Genomic DNA, 14,981 nt, shown 5'->3' with positions numbered 1-14,981 from the left:
TCGACCACTGGGTGGCAGCAATGAGCACACAGCCTTGACTACGACTTGCCAATAGTGTGGGAAGAAAGCCGCGTCGGCCGTTTGTGATTATTTAAAACGTGCGATCGTCTGACAATCTCATCGGGGGTTTTCATTCGTATGTTTAAAAGTTGAAATTCCTGCCTTGAAGACGTTTGAGTTTGGACCCGGTATTCTCGCTTGAAGTGACGGGCTCTCCCTGTGGGTGTCACTCAGGTCTGCTGCTTCCTGTATCGACGGACCACCGCTGCCAGTCACAGACGAAAGCTTCGCTGCCCTGCTACCCGGCCACAGAGCCCCCACCCCCCACCCTCAGGTTGTAACTTTGCGAAGGGACGCCAGACGACCAGCAGCAGCAGCAGCAGCCACCCCCCGGTGCTACGGTCGGGGGGAAAAAAAACGTGGCGGGCCGCTGAGTCTCTTGGCTTCCTTTTTCCGGTAACACTAGCTAGAGAGCTAATGGCTAGTAGCAGGTAGATAACCCCGATAAGAAGCGTCCCAAAATATAGCAATGCGCTCACTTCTAATACTTTAAAGACATTTACATGACCCGTGCAGTGGAAACGCCTCGGTATGTCACGTTTTAGAGCAACAGTCGTGTGACACGGCCCCTGAAAGTGTCATCTTTTCGCTGACTTTCGCCAGCTAAATCGTTAGCCACCAAGACGTGAACGTGTTGCTCCGCTAGCGAACGAGGAAAAGGGCCAAACCACCACAACCGCTGTGCTTGGTGCATTTTTTGTGGACACTATTTGAGGATTACCACCCGAGTTTTTGTCTTTTTCTGTCCATCTGAGATGGCGCCCAAAAGAAGACCGGTTCCGTTGAATATAACGCCCATTGGAGAAGGGCAGCCCACCTCAAACACTACTGATGCTGCATCCGAGTGAGTACCATGACAGTGATTGCAAGTTGTCTTTTTTTTATTGTTTATATTTACGTAACGGGCAGCACCGTGGGGAGGGGTTAGCAGGTCTGCCTCGCAGTTCTGGGGTTCGAGTCTCTGCTCCGGCCCTGCAGCCTTGCTGTGTAGAGTATGGATGTTCTCCCCGTGTTTGTGTGGGTTTTCTCTGGGTACTGCCTTTTCCTCCCATATTTCCAAAACATCAATGGTCGCTTAATTGAAAATACGACTGAATAATTGGGGTTTAAACTCATTTTCATCAGAGTGGCCACATAGAGTTATGCTTGTTGCCAATGCGGTACTTCTCGAACTTTTTAGGTACCCTAATAAAAAAAAAATAATAATAATACTTGGCTCTCCGTTATGTCCAACATCACCTTACAGTCGTTTAGGTATTAGAATACGTGCAATGTACTTGTGATTATTTTGCATACCACTAGAGTGAGACCATGCGAATCACTGCCACAGCAGATTATAGCCAAAACTTTAAATGTACAACAATGTAATCATACATACATCATTACATTTTTGGCACATGCCTTCTATTATTATCAACTTTCACACTAAATGGACGGACAGTGTGAAGTCAGAACAAAAGGGAAAATGCTGACAAACACATCATTTGGGTGAAAAAATTCCCCCCAAATTCTCCAGTGATATTTGGAAAAAAAAATTGGGAAAAAGTGAATCAGTGATGATAATATATTATTGTTTAGAGAGTGTGTTTTTTTTTTTTTTTTTTGGTCTTCAACATAATCATAGACTGGCTTAGGTCGAATTATTCTTGAATAGTAGCTAATAATTGTCTATACCCATCCACGCATCCATTTTCTGAGCCGCTTATCCTCATAAGGGTCATGGGGAGTCCTGGAGCCTATCCCAGCTGTCAACGGGCAGGAGGTGGGGTACACCCTGAACTGGTTGGCAGCCAATTGCAGCGCGCATAGAGACAGACTATAATCGCACTCACAATGACACCTAGGGGCAATTTAGAGTGTCCAATTAATGTTGCATGTTTTGGGGATGTGGGAGGAAACCGGAGTGCCCGGAGAAAACCCACGCAGGCACGCGGAGAACATGCAAACTCCATACAGGCAGGTCCGGCAATGAACCCGGGACCTTAGAACTGTGAGGCCAACTATATTTCCAGCTGAACCACTGTGCTGCCTAATTGCCTATATTTTACATAAAATATTGATTTTGCAGTAAATAAAGGTAGGGTTCAGGGCTGCAAATAGTTTTTAGGGGGGATCAAAGCAAAATCTCTGCCTCAAAGGTTGACAGGAATCATTTTTCTGCATGGACTGTTAACTGTGGACACAATTGCATCTTGGATCATTTCACACTGAAGAAAAAAAAAGAGTGCAATATTTCTACTACAAAGCAAAACTGAATGACAGCAGCGCATCTACAATCACCAACCCAGGGTAACGTAAAGATCAATGAACTCATTTAATGCTCTACCACTGTATGTTAGAATGTACTGTAATGCCCTCCCTGCAAGTGGTCAAAGATAGACAGAGCCGCCCGGTGCACTTGTAATCATTTTATCAAATGAAATAAACACGTAATAACTACATTCATGCTCAAGATGCCGTAGGCACACCTGACTTCCATTCAACATGCAAACTGGCTCATAAGACTAATCTGAGAAAAACCCGTGGCCAACTTTAAATCGTGGTGACCCCACGGGGACAGCAATTACACCTGCATCTTACATGTGGTATTGTTCTTTGATCATAGATCATTTTCAGTCATAGAATAGTCATTTTTAAATATACTTAACAGCTGCAGCCCTTTCTGGGCAGTTCACTTTTGATCATTTCTGTCCCTATATTATTTAGATTCAATGAGTGAAAACATGTATAGTGGTGTGTTCAGGATGATTGTCCCCCAAAAGACATCGTCTTGATGTGCCTTAATGATTTACTGCAGACCAGTCCAGGGCTCACCCTGCCTCGCAAGCAAAGTCAGCTGCAAAAAGTACTGTAATTCCTGGCCTACAGAGCGCACCTGGTTATAAGCCTCACCCAGTATATTTGTAAAGGAAATCCCATTTGGTACATGCATACGCCGCAGCTGTGTAAAAGCTGCAAGTGCCCACATTGAAACAACAAAGAAAGACGGTCCACAGAGAGTTTAACACTAATCCTAGCGCTGCGCTAACAGGGCCTGTTAAAAAATAAACATCCCGGTAAAAGTCACTGAGACACGACAATAACACGCTAGCGTGGTGGTAACAGGGCTGGACCGGTAAAAGTCACTTCCTCAACACATATATTCCACCATTCTTACGCTCACCTTTTCTGCTTGAGTGCCCCCTTGGGGCCGTTAGAAAAAATGCACAAATTAGCTGCATAAACCGCAGGGTTGAAAGCGTGTGGGGAAAAAAGTTACGGCTTATGGGCTGGAAATTACAGTAGTACAGAAAAATGATGGCTAAAGCTTGGCGTAATGGTGTCTTACCATGTGGCTGTTCTCCTTACAGAGCAAACCTCGAGGCCTTACAAAAGAAGCTGGGAGAGCTGGACCTGGATGAGCAACAGAAGATGCGACTGGAAGCCTTCCTCACCCAGAAAGCGCAGGTCGGGGAGCTCAAGGATGAGGACTTTGACCCCATCTGCGAGCTGGGTGCCGGGAACGGAGGAGTGGTCAACAAAGTCCGGCACAAGCCCTCTGGTCTGGTCATGGCTCGCAAGGTGAGCATGAGTGAATGCGGTGGCCATTTTGTCATGCAGGTGAACAGTGGAGCTTTCTTAGATTAAACTAGACTCTCCTCGAAGCAGAAGCAGCCATGTTTTGTTAAGATGAAAAACAGTAGTACCGTAATTACAGCGCGCACCTGATTATAAGCCTCACCCAGTACATTTGTAAAGGAAATAGCATTTGGTACGGACATACACCGCACCCGTGTAAATGATGCAAGTGCCCATATTGAAACCCACATTGAAACACAAGATATTTAAAAAGAAAGAATATACACAGAAAGTTTTCAAAGTTTTAAGACCTTATCTTAGCTTAACATAGCAACAACACGGTAGCACGAACAGGGTTGGTTTAAAAAAAAAAATGGTAAAAAAAAAAAAAAACAGTTGCAACAGCAACACGTTAGCACAGCACTAACAGAGCTGGTTAAAAAAAACATACCTAAATCACTGAGACACGACAGTAACACAGCATAAACACGCTAGTGTCGCGCTAACACGGACAGTTAAAAAAGCATACCAGTAAAAATCATTGCAACGTGGCAGCAACATCCGAGCACAGCGCTAACAGGGGCAGTTTAAAAAAAAAAAAGGCATACTGTTAAAAATCAGAGACACGGCAGTGACATAGCAGCTATACGCTAGCGCAGCTCTAACTGGGCAGGGTTAAAAAAAAACGTTACTTTTATCGTACCGGTAAAAGTCACTTCCTCAGCACATATATTCCACTGGTCTCACTCTTACCTTTTCCACTCGAGCGCCCCCTTGCGGCCGTTAGAAAAAAAATGCACAAATTAGCCGAACCACCGCATAAGCCGGAGGTTCGAAAACGTATGAAAAAAGTCACAGTTTATAGTCCGGGGAAAAAAACGCACTCAGAACTGTGAGACAGACGCTCTAACCAGTCTGTCAATCTAGAAGGATACGATCTGAAAAATTTCAGCGGGTTGAAATCGATTCAATGTCAGCAGGTTGGAGTTATTTTATTTTTGCTTGTGTGTGAGTGTACAGGTAAGTTGTGGGAGATTTCTCCAGTGTATTTTGCTCTCAGGATGAGATAGAATCAAGAACCTTTGTTGTTATTGTAAGGTGGAAATACAACGAAATTGAGCAAATGCAGAGCGGCTCGGGGCCAATTTCCCTGTCTTCGTAAAGCCCACCTTTGTCTGTTATTGCACTAACCTGCTTCCCCCCGTCTCAGTTGATCCACCTGGAAATCAAGCCGGCCATCAGGAACCAAATCATCAGAGAGCTTCAAGTCTTGCACAAGTGCAACTCCCCGTACATCGTGGGCTTCTACGGCGCCTTCTACAGCGACGGCGAGATCAGCATCTGCATGGAGCACATGGTGAGAGATGTTCACAAAACTGTTGACACACAAGTTGTTGTTTTTTTTGCCGGGTTATTTAAGTCTTTTGTCCCAATAGGATGGTGGTTCTTTGGACCAGGTTCTGAAGGAAGCAAGGAGAATTCCGGAGGAAGTCTTGGGCAAAGTTAGCATAGCTGTATGTATGAGGATTCTTATTGTTTACATCAGGGGTGTCAAACTCGTTTGTGTCGCGGGCCACAGTGTCTTTACGGTTTCCCTCAGAGGGTCGTTATGATAAAAACCATCTTTAATCGCCTCATCATATTTACACAAGGAATTAATAATCTACTTTTTCATCAGAGATCAAGTGTAATGGGGTTTTGAAACATTCATATTTGGTAACACAAAAATGCTTATAATACCTCGTTATCATTTATGATATGTGACTATTTGGAATTTTTCTACAGATTTTCACACAAATCACGGATGTTGCCGCAAATGATTTGCCTCCGCGGGCCGCCTAAAATCATGCGGCGGGCCGAATCTGGCCCCCCGGGCCTCGGGTTTGACACCTGTGGTTTAGATATTTAAATCATTTGGACTACAGGGTTAGTGGTAAATGGGTTCGTCACACCTGCTGATTGTTTATAACCGGTATTTATGTGTGTGTGTGTGTGTCTGTGTTTTTTTTTTTTTTGTTGGCCAGGTGTTGAGAGGTTTGGCCTACCTGCGGGAGAAGCACCAGATCATGCACAGAGGTAAAAAAAAAAAAAAAGATAAATGGTGGAGCATGTTGGGAAATGAACTGGCCCAAGTTTACCCGCTCCAAGGGGGCTCAACCACCTCATTGTGACAAACTATTTGGGCTTTAACTTGTTGAATTTCAACCATGACAGCTGTATATAAAGTGCATAGAATGGCCTCTGGGCGAGTGGTACTCCAGGACAGAGTTGTTTGTGAGCACAGGCGGTAATTACCGCCTTTCAAATGTGATTATGAGCAACCTCGCCCTATGTACCCCTCCCACTCCGCCTCCCTCCATAGTTTTTCTCATCGTTCCCTCGCTTCTTCGTGCCGTCGCTTTTGTCATTCGCACCTTACGTGACCTCTGTTCCCGGAAGACGGTCGTTCACCTGAAAGGACGCGTTCAGGGTGACACGAGCTACATTAGCATAGCGCATTCATAATGCATTCACACCTGTATGCATATATTTGCTATAACCATGAACTTTGAATATGACAATATAAAATGTCTACTAATATTGTTTACTGCTTGGGGGCTGTAATCTTTTCAGTTAATGCAGATTTCAGCAAATAGATTCATTACAACTTATCAAACAATGATAATTGCTTTTGACACGGATGTTGACTCAAATCCAGTTCCGCAGAGTTTAAAGCAGTGGATTATTTTATTTATTTATTTGTATATTTTTTTCCTCCTACCCATCAAGTGTGCATGAAGGTGTTGTGTATCTTGTTTTTATATCTGTGCCCCCACCACCGCCCGCCGCATAGACGTGAAACCCTCCAACATTCTGGTCAACTCTCGCGGGGAGATCAAGCTGTGCGACTTCGGTGTGAGCGGCCAGCTCATAGATTCCATGGCCAACTCCTTTGTTGGAACACGTTCCTACATGTCGGTGAGTCAGTGCGCACCCCCACCCCGTTTCCTCTGGCCCCGTCCCCACTTTCCTTCCCTTTCTTTTCTCACTTGGAGCGGCGCCGCCCTCTTACCTTCTTTCTCACTCCCCCGCCAAGAGGCAAGGGCCGTGCCCAGAAGAGCGTTCTTTGGCAATCGCGTTCCCCTTTCTCCCTCAGTATTTCTCATTCCGCGGTCTGCGCAAAACCTTCTCCTACGTATAAAAGCGTCAGCGCTGAAACGCTCATTAATTCCCCTTAACCATAAAAAAAAAAAAAAAAAAAAACCCTTAAAGGATTTTTCTTCCACCTCAGTGTGTAAAACGAGTTTTTACATGTTGTGGCAACAAGTGGTGCCGTAAGCCCCCTTTTGACCCATTAATAATTAAGGATGACGACGCATGGACTGCTGGTGTTAAGAAGGAAAGATCACGCTTTTATAAATAGAAACAATTAAGGTGGAACTCACACTGGGTCAAACGCATTAATTATGTCACGTAAATGTTGTGCTGTCAGACTTTGGCATGAAGAAGCACGCGTCAAGCCCTAATTGTGCCGCGCGAGGCAAGGGAACAACTTGAGGTGTACACCAAGATATTGAACTAAGGCAGGGGTCACCAACGCGGTGCCCGCGGGCGAATGGCAGCCCGTGAGGACCATACAAGGCGCCCGCGGGGTATGTTCTAAAAATACCATCAGCCACAAATTGTTCCAATTATTTGTGCTTTAAATTCTGAATCTGACCTGGTTACATGAATTAAAAATTTAAAATACCTGTCATGTCGTTTACTACAATAAATTCAAACATATTTTATGTACGTGTAATGAACTGAGTCTGAAATTTGCCGCAAACAGGTCACGTAGCCCTTCATACGATCGGTGCTCACCAGGGAGCCCTAAACCTCAAAAAGGTTGCTGAGCCCTGAACTAAGCTATTGTCCATAATCTTTGGACTAGTAATAAATTTGCCCTTCTCGAAAAATCAGGAAAGCAGGCGTCTTTGTAGTTCCTCTGGTTCATTTTTTTTTTTTTTTTTCTTCATAATTCTTGAATGATGAAACAGTACCTATCGCTTCGGGCATTTTGAATTGGAAGAGGGAGAAGAGATCATGGCAGATCCTGAAGATGTTATAAAAAAAGGAGCAACCCAAAGATTTGGTTTTTGAGTAAAGCTGGAGAGCTTTGGAAGTCTTGGCCTTCAGATCGACTTTTCCAAGAGGCCCGTTAGCATTTTCAGCAACCACAAATTCAGTTTGAGTCCAGACGAAAGGCTTAAACACACTGGTCAGCCACAACAAGCGGATTTTTATTGTTCACGTCAACGTAAACAGTACAGTTCAGATTTTTTTCAGATTGAACCCAGGCTTTTTTCATACGAATCAGTTAAGTATCTGACACGAGTGCAATTACGTAAACTCACTAGATGCGCATCTGACATATCATCCATATCACATCCATCAAAAGCCGACAAACATCAGAATTGTTCGACAAAACTTTATAAATTACACCACAATTCAGCAAAGGCAAGCAAAGCACCAGGAAACGGCGCCAAAAAGAACATACTAAAGAACTGATTGCAAAATCCTTGGTATTGCCTCAAACGCGCGATGGCGAGACGTCTGTGAGGGGCCGTGTTTGCGCATCGACTTTGTGCGCAATGTGACGTCCTTTTTGAGCGCACGCACGTGACGTCATGGACGTGTTCCATCCGCAATAGAAGCTTTGTTTGTCTTTAAAACGTAAACAACTGCATAAAAAGAAAAAAAATTGTATTTGGCATCATGCCCTACAGTGTGTGAACTTAGCCTTGGATGCGGCTTTTATTTTAAAGCAGGGGTTTCAAACTAATTCCCCGCGTGGGCCACGTAGTGGTTTGGGTTTCCCTCTGAGGGCCGTTTTGACTGAAACAGTAAAAATGTTCAATCGTCTCATCATGTTTACATAATTTATGAACCAGAATCAGAAATCAAGGGTCACGTGTTTTTTCAACTATTCATGTTTGCTAACACAAAAATGCTTGTAATATCTCAACTTTATAATTTATGATATATATGACTATTTGAAATTTTAGTACAGATTTTTACAAGAATTGTGGAAATGGAAACTCTAGATTTGCCTCCACCGGACACATAAAATCATGTGGTGGGGCGGATCTGGCCCCTGGGCCTTGAGTTTGACACCTGTAAAGCACTAAAAAAAATTGATAGTATGAGTTACAACCACAATAATAAACATTGCTGATTTCATACATTGAAACTGAGCATTGTAGTCTGTGTAGAGGAAGGCAGCTTTGCGACATTAGTGTATATACCTGCCATAAGGGGCGGACCCCTTTGTTGCCATTCTTCACTTCCCACCCCCCCTCCCAGGCCACCTGCCGGTCCCGCCTTGTGTTTCGGTCTTGGCGCAGTCCCCCTGCCCCTTTTGACGTATATACTGTACCACGTGTCGCCTGAACAGCCGGAGAGACTGCAGGGCACCCACTACTCTGTTCAGTCGGACGTATGGAGCATGGGCCTGTCCCTGGTGGAGCTGGCCATCGGCCGCTACCCCATCCCCCCACCGGACGCCAAGGAACTGGAGGCCATCTTCGGGAGGCCCGTGCTGGACGGAAGTGAGGGAGAGCCTCACAGCAACGTGCAGAGGCCCAGACCACCGGGGAGGCCCGTGAGCGGTACAAAAAAATCAAATAAAATAACTGACTGATTCCTCATCCAGCTCTACGAGCTTCCATAGTTTTACTAGATTTGATATGCATCTTTGGCGCAGGACACCACGGGATGGACTGCAGACCCGCGATGGCCATCTTTGAGCTTCTGGACTACATTGTGAATGAGGTCTGAAAGGACTCTTTGGATAAACTTATCAATATGATTTATCAACCTATCTATAATCTTTTTGATTTCCTTTTCCTCGTCAGCCTCCTCCTAAACTCCCACTCGGCGTGTTCACGAATGACTTCCAAGACTTTGTCACAAAATGGTGAGTTAGTTCTATGTTTGATTGTCTTGAATAAGAGCAGAATTTGCGGAGCCCGATTGAAGTGGAACATCCATCCGTCCATTTTCTTTTGCCGCTTATCCTCACAAGGGTCGCGTGGGCATGCTGGAGCCTACCCCAGCTGTCGACGGGGAGGAGGCGGGGTACACCCTGAACTGGTCGCCAGCCAATCGCAGGGCACATAAAGACAAATAAGCAGTCACACCTAGGGGCAATTTAGAGTGTCCAATTAATGTTGGATGTTTTTGGGATGTGGGAGGAAACCGGAGTGCCCAGAGGAAACGCACACAGGCACGGGGGTGTACATGCAAACTCCACACAGGCGGGACGGGATCAAACTCAGGACCTCAGAACTGTGAGGCCAACACTTTCCAGCGGAGGCACTGTGCCACCCTGAAGTGGAACATTGCGGGGGGAAAAAAATAGCAGTTGACTAGTCTCCACCTCACACCGAGCAATTGAGCACCGCACATCTATTGACGCGCTGCAACGGAGAACCACAACCATGTATCTGGTTTTGAGGCACCACGTGCAGTGTCCAATACTTTTCTTTTAATTGTACCACAAAAACATGGCACGATTGTCGAGGAAGAAGCGACTGGCACGCAGAGTGGAAAAGGCTGATAGTAAAGAAGAGAGAATATTTTGTGAGGCTGTCGGCAGTGATCAATCACCTCGTTTACTGACTGCACGTCATGCATTTCGATGACGGACGCCACTGCGAAGAAGTTGAAATGCCGTTCACCGGCCAATCAAATTTTGAATCGCTGAAAGAAAACCTTTGGCGGATGGTGGGCCCCTTGGGAAAAGTAGTTGGTTTAGTTGCTTTCTGCCGTGTCCCTCGATATGTGGTGGCACAAACTCTTACAGTCCGGTCAAGTGAGGTCTGTGGAGGCGGATGAGGGTGTGTACGCCGCACACAAGAAAATACTTCAACTTTACCCAGTGCAGCGTTTGCATTTCCATTTACACTGATGCCTCGATTTTCAACCACAATCTGTTCCAGAAAACGGTTTGAAAAGTGATTTGTTCGAAAACCGAATCGATGTTTCCCATTACAATCAATGGAAAAAAAAATAATGCGTTCCAAGCCTAAAAAAAAACTTTTTTAGGCTTGGAACAGATTATTAAAAAAGCTTTTTTTATATATAGCTTTTCCTGATAATAAACCAAAAATAAATAGTAGAGATATATGTATAGTTTAAATACTTTATATAATAAAATAATTCAAGAAATATATCTATTTTTTGCTTAAATGTATGCTTTAGTAGTAGAGTACGCTAGGCTGGGAGCGCATTGCCGTATCTGTAGCGACTCGGCCCCTGGCCTTGTAAACTTTTTTTTTTTTTATTAACAAAAGTGGAGAATAACTTTAAACGAGCAACTTGCCTTCTTTGGAGCCATGATTGGGGTTTAATACGGGAGTCCTCGATAAGAAGGAAAAACAACAGTCACTTCCGGGACACGTTTATGTACAGAGGCTGCGCTATACAGAATAACAAAAGTGCACATTGTGTCATTTCCGTTTTTTTTTTTTCAGGGGGCGTTCGAATAGACTATAACAAAACTCGTCGTGGGTCAGCCGGTCTGGCAGCGCGCAATATGTTATTTCGGGGTTTTGTCGGTTTGTTTGAATACTGATTTTCGTCTGAAAACAGAAGCAAAAAAAAATCTCGAAATTTTCGTTTGAAAACCGATTCATTCGAAAATGGGGACGTTCGAGAACGGAGGTTTTACTGTATTTCGATGGGGAGAGATGATTTGCGACACGAGTTACAAAGTGGCCGTGGAACAAATTAGACGCCGATCTCAAGGCGTCACAGTACGTCTGTTAAGCTTTTGGCATTTATTCATGTTTGGAAGACCAGGAGATGACATGGGCCACAAGTAGAGGAACTACGATCGCAAAGCCACGAACAGCCTCGACCGGGCTGTCCGCTTTCTTGAATTATTGAGAAATAAAGGCAGTCCACGATTTCATTTTGCTGACCTTTTTTTTTTTTGTGTGTGTGTTGACAGCTTGATCAAAAATCCAGCCGAAAGGGCCGATCTGAAGATGTTGATCGTGAGTGCCGAGACTTACTCAGTTTTTTTTTTTTTTTTTTTTGGTCCCTATTTTCCCCGTTTTAATAACCGACCCACTTGCGTTCCCTGCCGTTTCCCCTCCAGAGTCACATATTCATCAAGCGATCGGAAGTGGAGGAAGTGAACTTTGCCGGCTGGTTGTGCAAAACCATGAACCTCAACCAGCCCAGCACCCCCACCCGCGGCACCGAGTGACGCCCCCCCTCGACCAGCGCCCTCGTCATGCCGCTGGGTCTTGCTTGCATCTTCGCATAAATTCAGAAACACACACACAGACGAAGGCATATTAGCACTTTTCTCATGTTGGGTTTTTTTTTGGGCTTCAAAACGGTTCCGGCTTCCTCTCGCGTAATTGTTCACCAGCAGCAGCTGCAGGGCTCTCGAGTCGTCGTACTGTAAGACCACAAGCTTCACGGGGGGGGGGGGGGGGGTAAAATCTCTGTGATTGACACACTTGTTTTATATTCGCTATTCTCTATGAATCTTTTCTATGGCGACGGTCGACGGCCGGTGGGGGCAGCATTTTAATAACGGCGGAGAGGCGGGAAGAGGGAGAACCTAAACACGGTCGAATCGAAATGGGTTGCGTTCAAGGCGAACAGAGTAATTTTCATTCACGCAGACCCCTTTTGTCAAACTAATGACACGGATTTATCATCTTCCATATTGCAATTACATTAGGGAGTGGGCGCAGAAGAGATGGGCACATTCAGTCATTTGGAGTTTTTCTTTTTTTTTTTTTTTTTCTTCCCTTTTCCCTTGTTTGGGATTATATTTTTTGGGGGGTTAAACAATCGATCACAAACCAAAGAGGATACTCGAATTTACCAATGCCTGATCAGTCCCCCACCATCCCTCCCCCCATGTTGGAACATTTATGAAGAACAGTATATGAGTGCACTTTGGAACAAAAAATTCAGTGCTTTTTTTTTTTTTTTTGGGACATTGTTTCCTCATACATTTCAGTCACATTCTCCTGTAACGGGAGAAGGCCAGGAATCTACCGCCGCGTCTTTTAATGACTTTCAGAAAACAACCATTCAAATGTATTCACGGGGCGCTTATAGCATGGTTTAACCTTTCTTATACTGTGCTGTGTATTTTGTTTTAACGGCGCGGGTGACGAGCCGCCGATGTTTTGACGAGAACCCTCTGTGCTATTGATATGAATCATTTTTTTTGATTGCGGATATTTTGTTTTCTCTGTTGTTGATCTGTACTTTCTTCCCCCCCCCCGCCACCCCTTCCCTGAGGTGTGTTTGGTTACGCTCCCCCCGCTGTACTACAAAAAGCAGCCAGCAGACTCGGCTTTGCACAATCTTAAGTGAAATTGCGGTGTAATTGGACGTTAAGCTTGAAGCAAAACGTTTAATTAGTACCAAAAAAAAAACGGTTTTGAGTATTGTAACCGGGGTCAGTGTTGGTCACTGGCGGGTCGTAGCGCCGGCCTTGCTCGAGCTCTTGCGTTTCTTTTATTATTATTTTTTTCCTCTCTGCTTTTTTTGGGCTGCCCTCTCTTATTCTTCAAAACCCAAAACTATGTGCATTCGTTCTGAGCAAAAAAAAAAAAAGAAAATGGATGCATTGTCACTTGTATGTGTACAAAATATACAAAAATGACAGGAGTACTATTTTGCAGTCTTAATATACAATTTTTTTTTGATTTATGTAAATGACAAGGAAAAGAGTCATTTATTATAATATAAAAAATGTGTTGGATATGGTTCTAATGTATAAAAAAGCTAAAAATAAAACTTATTTGTGAATGTAAGTGATACGATGTATGTCAGTCATTGACATTTCTGTACAATGTGTTGCCGCCAGACGGTTTCCACGAGGTTCAAATCCCGGCGCTGAAAAGTCTTCTTGTGGTTGATGCGCATGCGTGCATATTGTGTGTCGAGTGTTCACGTTCACTACGGATGTCTCAGAAAGACGAACACGGCGAATGTACATATACGTGTATATCTTTTTTTTTTTTTTTTAATCAACTTTTGTTTTAAGGTTAGGTTAGTTAAGTTTCTCTCGACCATGGTGGATTCAGTCCAGGTAGTCCAGCTTTTGCTCACATATTGAAAAAAAATACATTTTCCAGCTGTGTGAATGTAATGCAAGGTGACATGGCAACGGCTTCCAATAGTTAACAAACTGGATGTGTTGGCGATATTCATAATTTAGTTTTGTTCATAATTCCAGTTCAAGATATCTTCAATTCACCTTGATTCAAGATATCAATGTCCTGTTTTATATATCATAAATTAATCTTCAACTAGGTGAAATCACTAATTGGAATTATGACTGGTCAAAATTATGTCGATAAAGTAGAATGACCGATATTTTGAGGTCCTCCTACTAATGAATGGCAGCAGAAGTGACGTCGTTTGTCCATGTTGAAACGACGTTACGTAATTATTCTTAATCCAGTTTTGACTTGGTAAAATTATTTTGCAATTATTGTTTTGATGAGGTAAAACTGGATTACAGATGACTTTTCAACTAGTCACAAATACGTTAAGGTACCTCGAAAATTCAAACTTCTCAAAATGTAATTATGACTGAAATATTTTGCTATTTACAATGTTGAATAGTGAAGCTTAGCTTTTAAATCACGAGTGCCCAAATCCCCCACCCCTCACCCCCCTAAAAAAAAAAAAAGGTTTCTACAGAAAAATTGAAAGATGTAATGGCCACCTTGGCCTTCTTTACCATGCAAAAAAAAAATAAAAACAATCCACCATTGTAAGCCGAGGTATGCAAAACAATTCTATAAGATTGTATAAATTGTATATATTTGGGGGGGGGGTTGCAAAGCAAATAAGTAATTTTTTTGCTGAATTGATGGGCTCCAGCGCCCCCTGTCCCGCAAACTGTGCCGTTTTCTGGTATGAGCGACGTGTGCAGCCACACAGGCCAGCATTTCTAGCGCGGGGGACGGGGGGCTAAAGTCCAGTCTCTAACCGGGCACCCTTCAAGCAAGGACCCTTCAGAACCAAAACAAGACCAATCAATCGATACTAAACTGACCTTCAATATGTGAACATAGAGCAAATATTTTCAATTCCGAAGCGCATCTTGGCAAATTATGCCTGAATTGTACAAAACGAGATGCCACGGTGGCTCCGATGGTAAAGCGTAGGCCTCACAGTTCTGAGGTCCCGGGTTCAATCCCGCACCCGCCTGTGCGGAGTTTGCATGCTCTCCCCCAGTGCCTGCGTGAGTTTCCTCCCACATTCCAAAAACATGCAACATTAATTGGACACTCGAAATTGCCCCTAGGTGTGATTGTGAGTGCGGCTGTTTGTTTCGATGTGCCCTGCGATTG

The 14,981-nt window shown here is 44.0% G+C and overlaps 1 protein-coding gene across 2 annotated transcripts; it reads left to right on the top strand.

Moving 5' to 3' along the window:
• Positions 1 to 12,832, top strand: map2k2a (mitogen-activated protein kinase kinase 2a). 2 transcript variants are annotated; one of them, XM_061825553.1, is made up of 12 exons: positions 1 to 136; positions 235 to 904; positions 3,411 to 3,621; positions 4,829 to 4,975; positions 5,055 to 5,132; positions 5,643 to 5,694; positions 6,452 to 6,576; positions 9,035 to 9,248; positions 9,344 to 9,411; positions 9,495 to 9,556; positions 11,594 to 11,639; positions 11,744 to 12,832. In XM_061825553.1, the coding sequence occupies exons 2-12, from the start codon at positions 816 to 818 to the stop codon at positions 11,852 to 11,854; spliced, it is 1,203 nt and encodes a 400-aa protein (XP_061681537.1). In that variant the 5' UTR covers positions 1 to 136; positions 235 to 815; the 3' UTR covers positions 11,855 to 12,832. The 2 variants fall into 2 exon arrangements, with proteins under 2 accessions (XP_061681537.1, XP_061681536.1); XM_061825552.1 differs by having other exon boundaries at positions 13 to 904.
• The last annotated feature ends 2,149 nt before the right edge of the window (positions 12,833 to 14,981 follow it).

The sequence above is a fragment of the Syngnathoides biaculeatus genome, chromosome 7, assembly GCF_019802595.1.
Source record: "Syngnathoides biaculeatus isolate LvHL_M chromosome 7, ASM1980259v1, whole genome shotgun sequence".
Taxonomy (NCBI): domain Eukaryota; kingdom Metazoa; phylum Chordata; class Actinopteri; order Syngnathiformes; family Syngnathidae; genus Syngnathoides; species Syngnathoides biaculeatus.
Note: the sequence above shows the minus strand (reverse complement) of the source record. Positions and strands in the feature narration are given on the sequence as shown.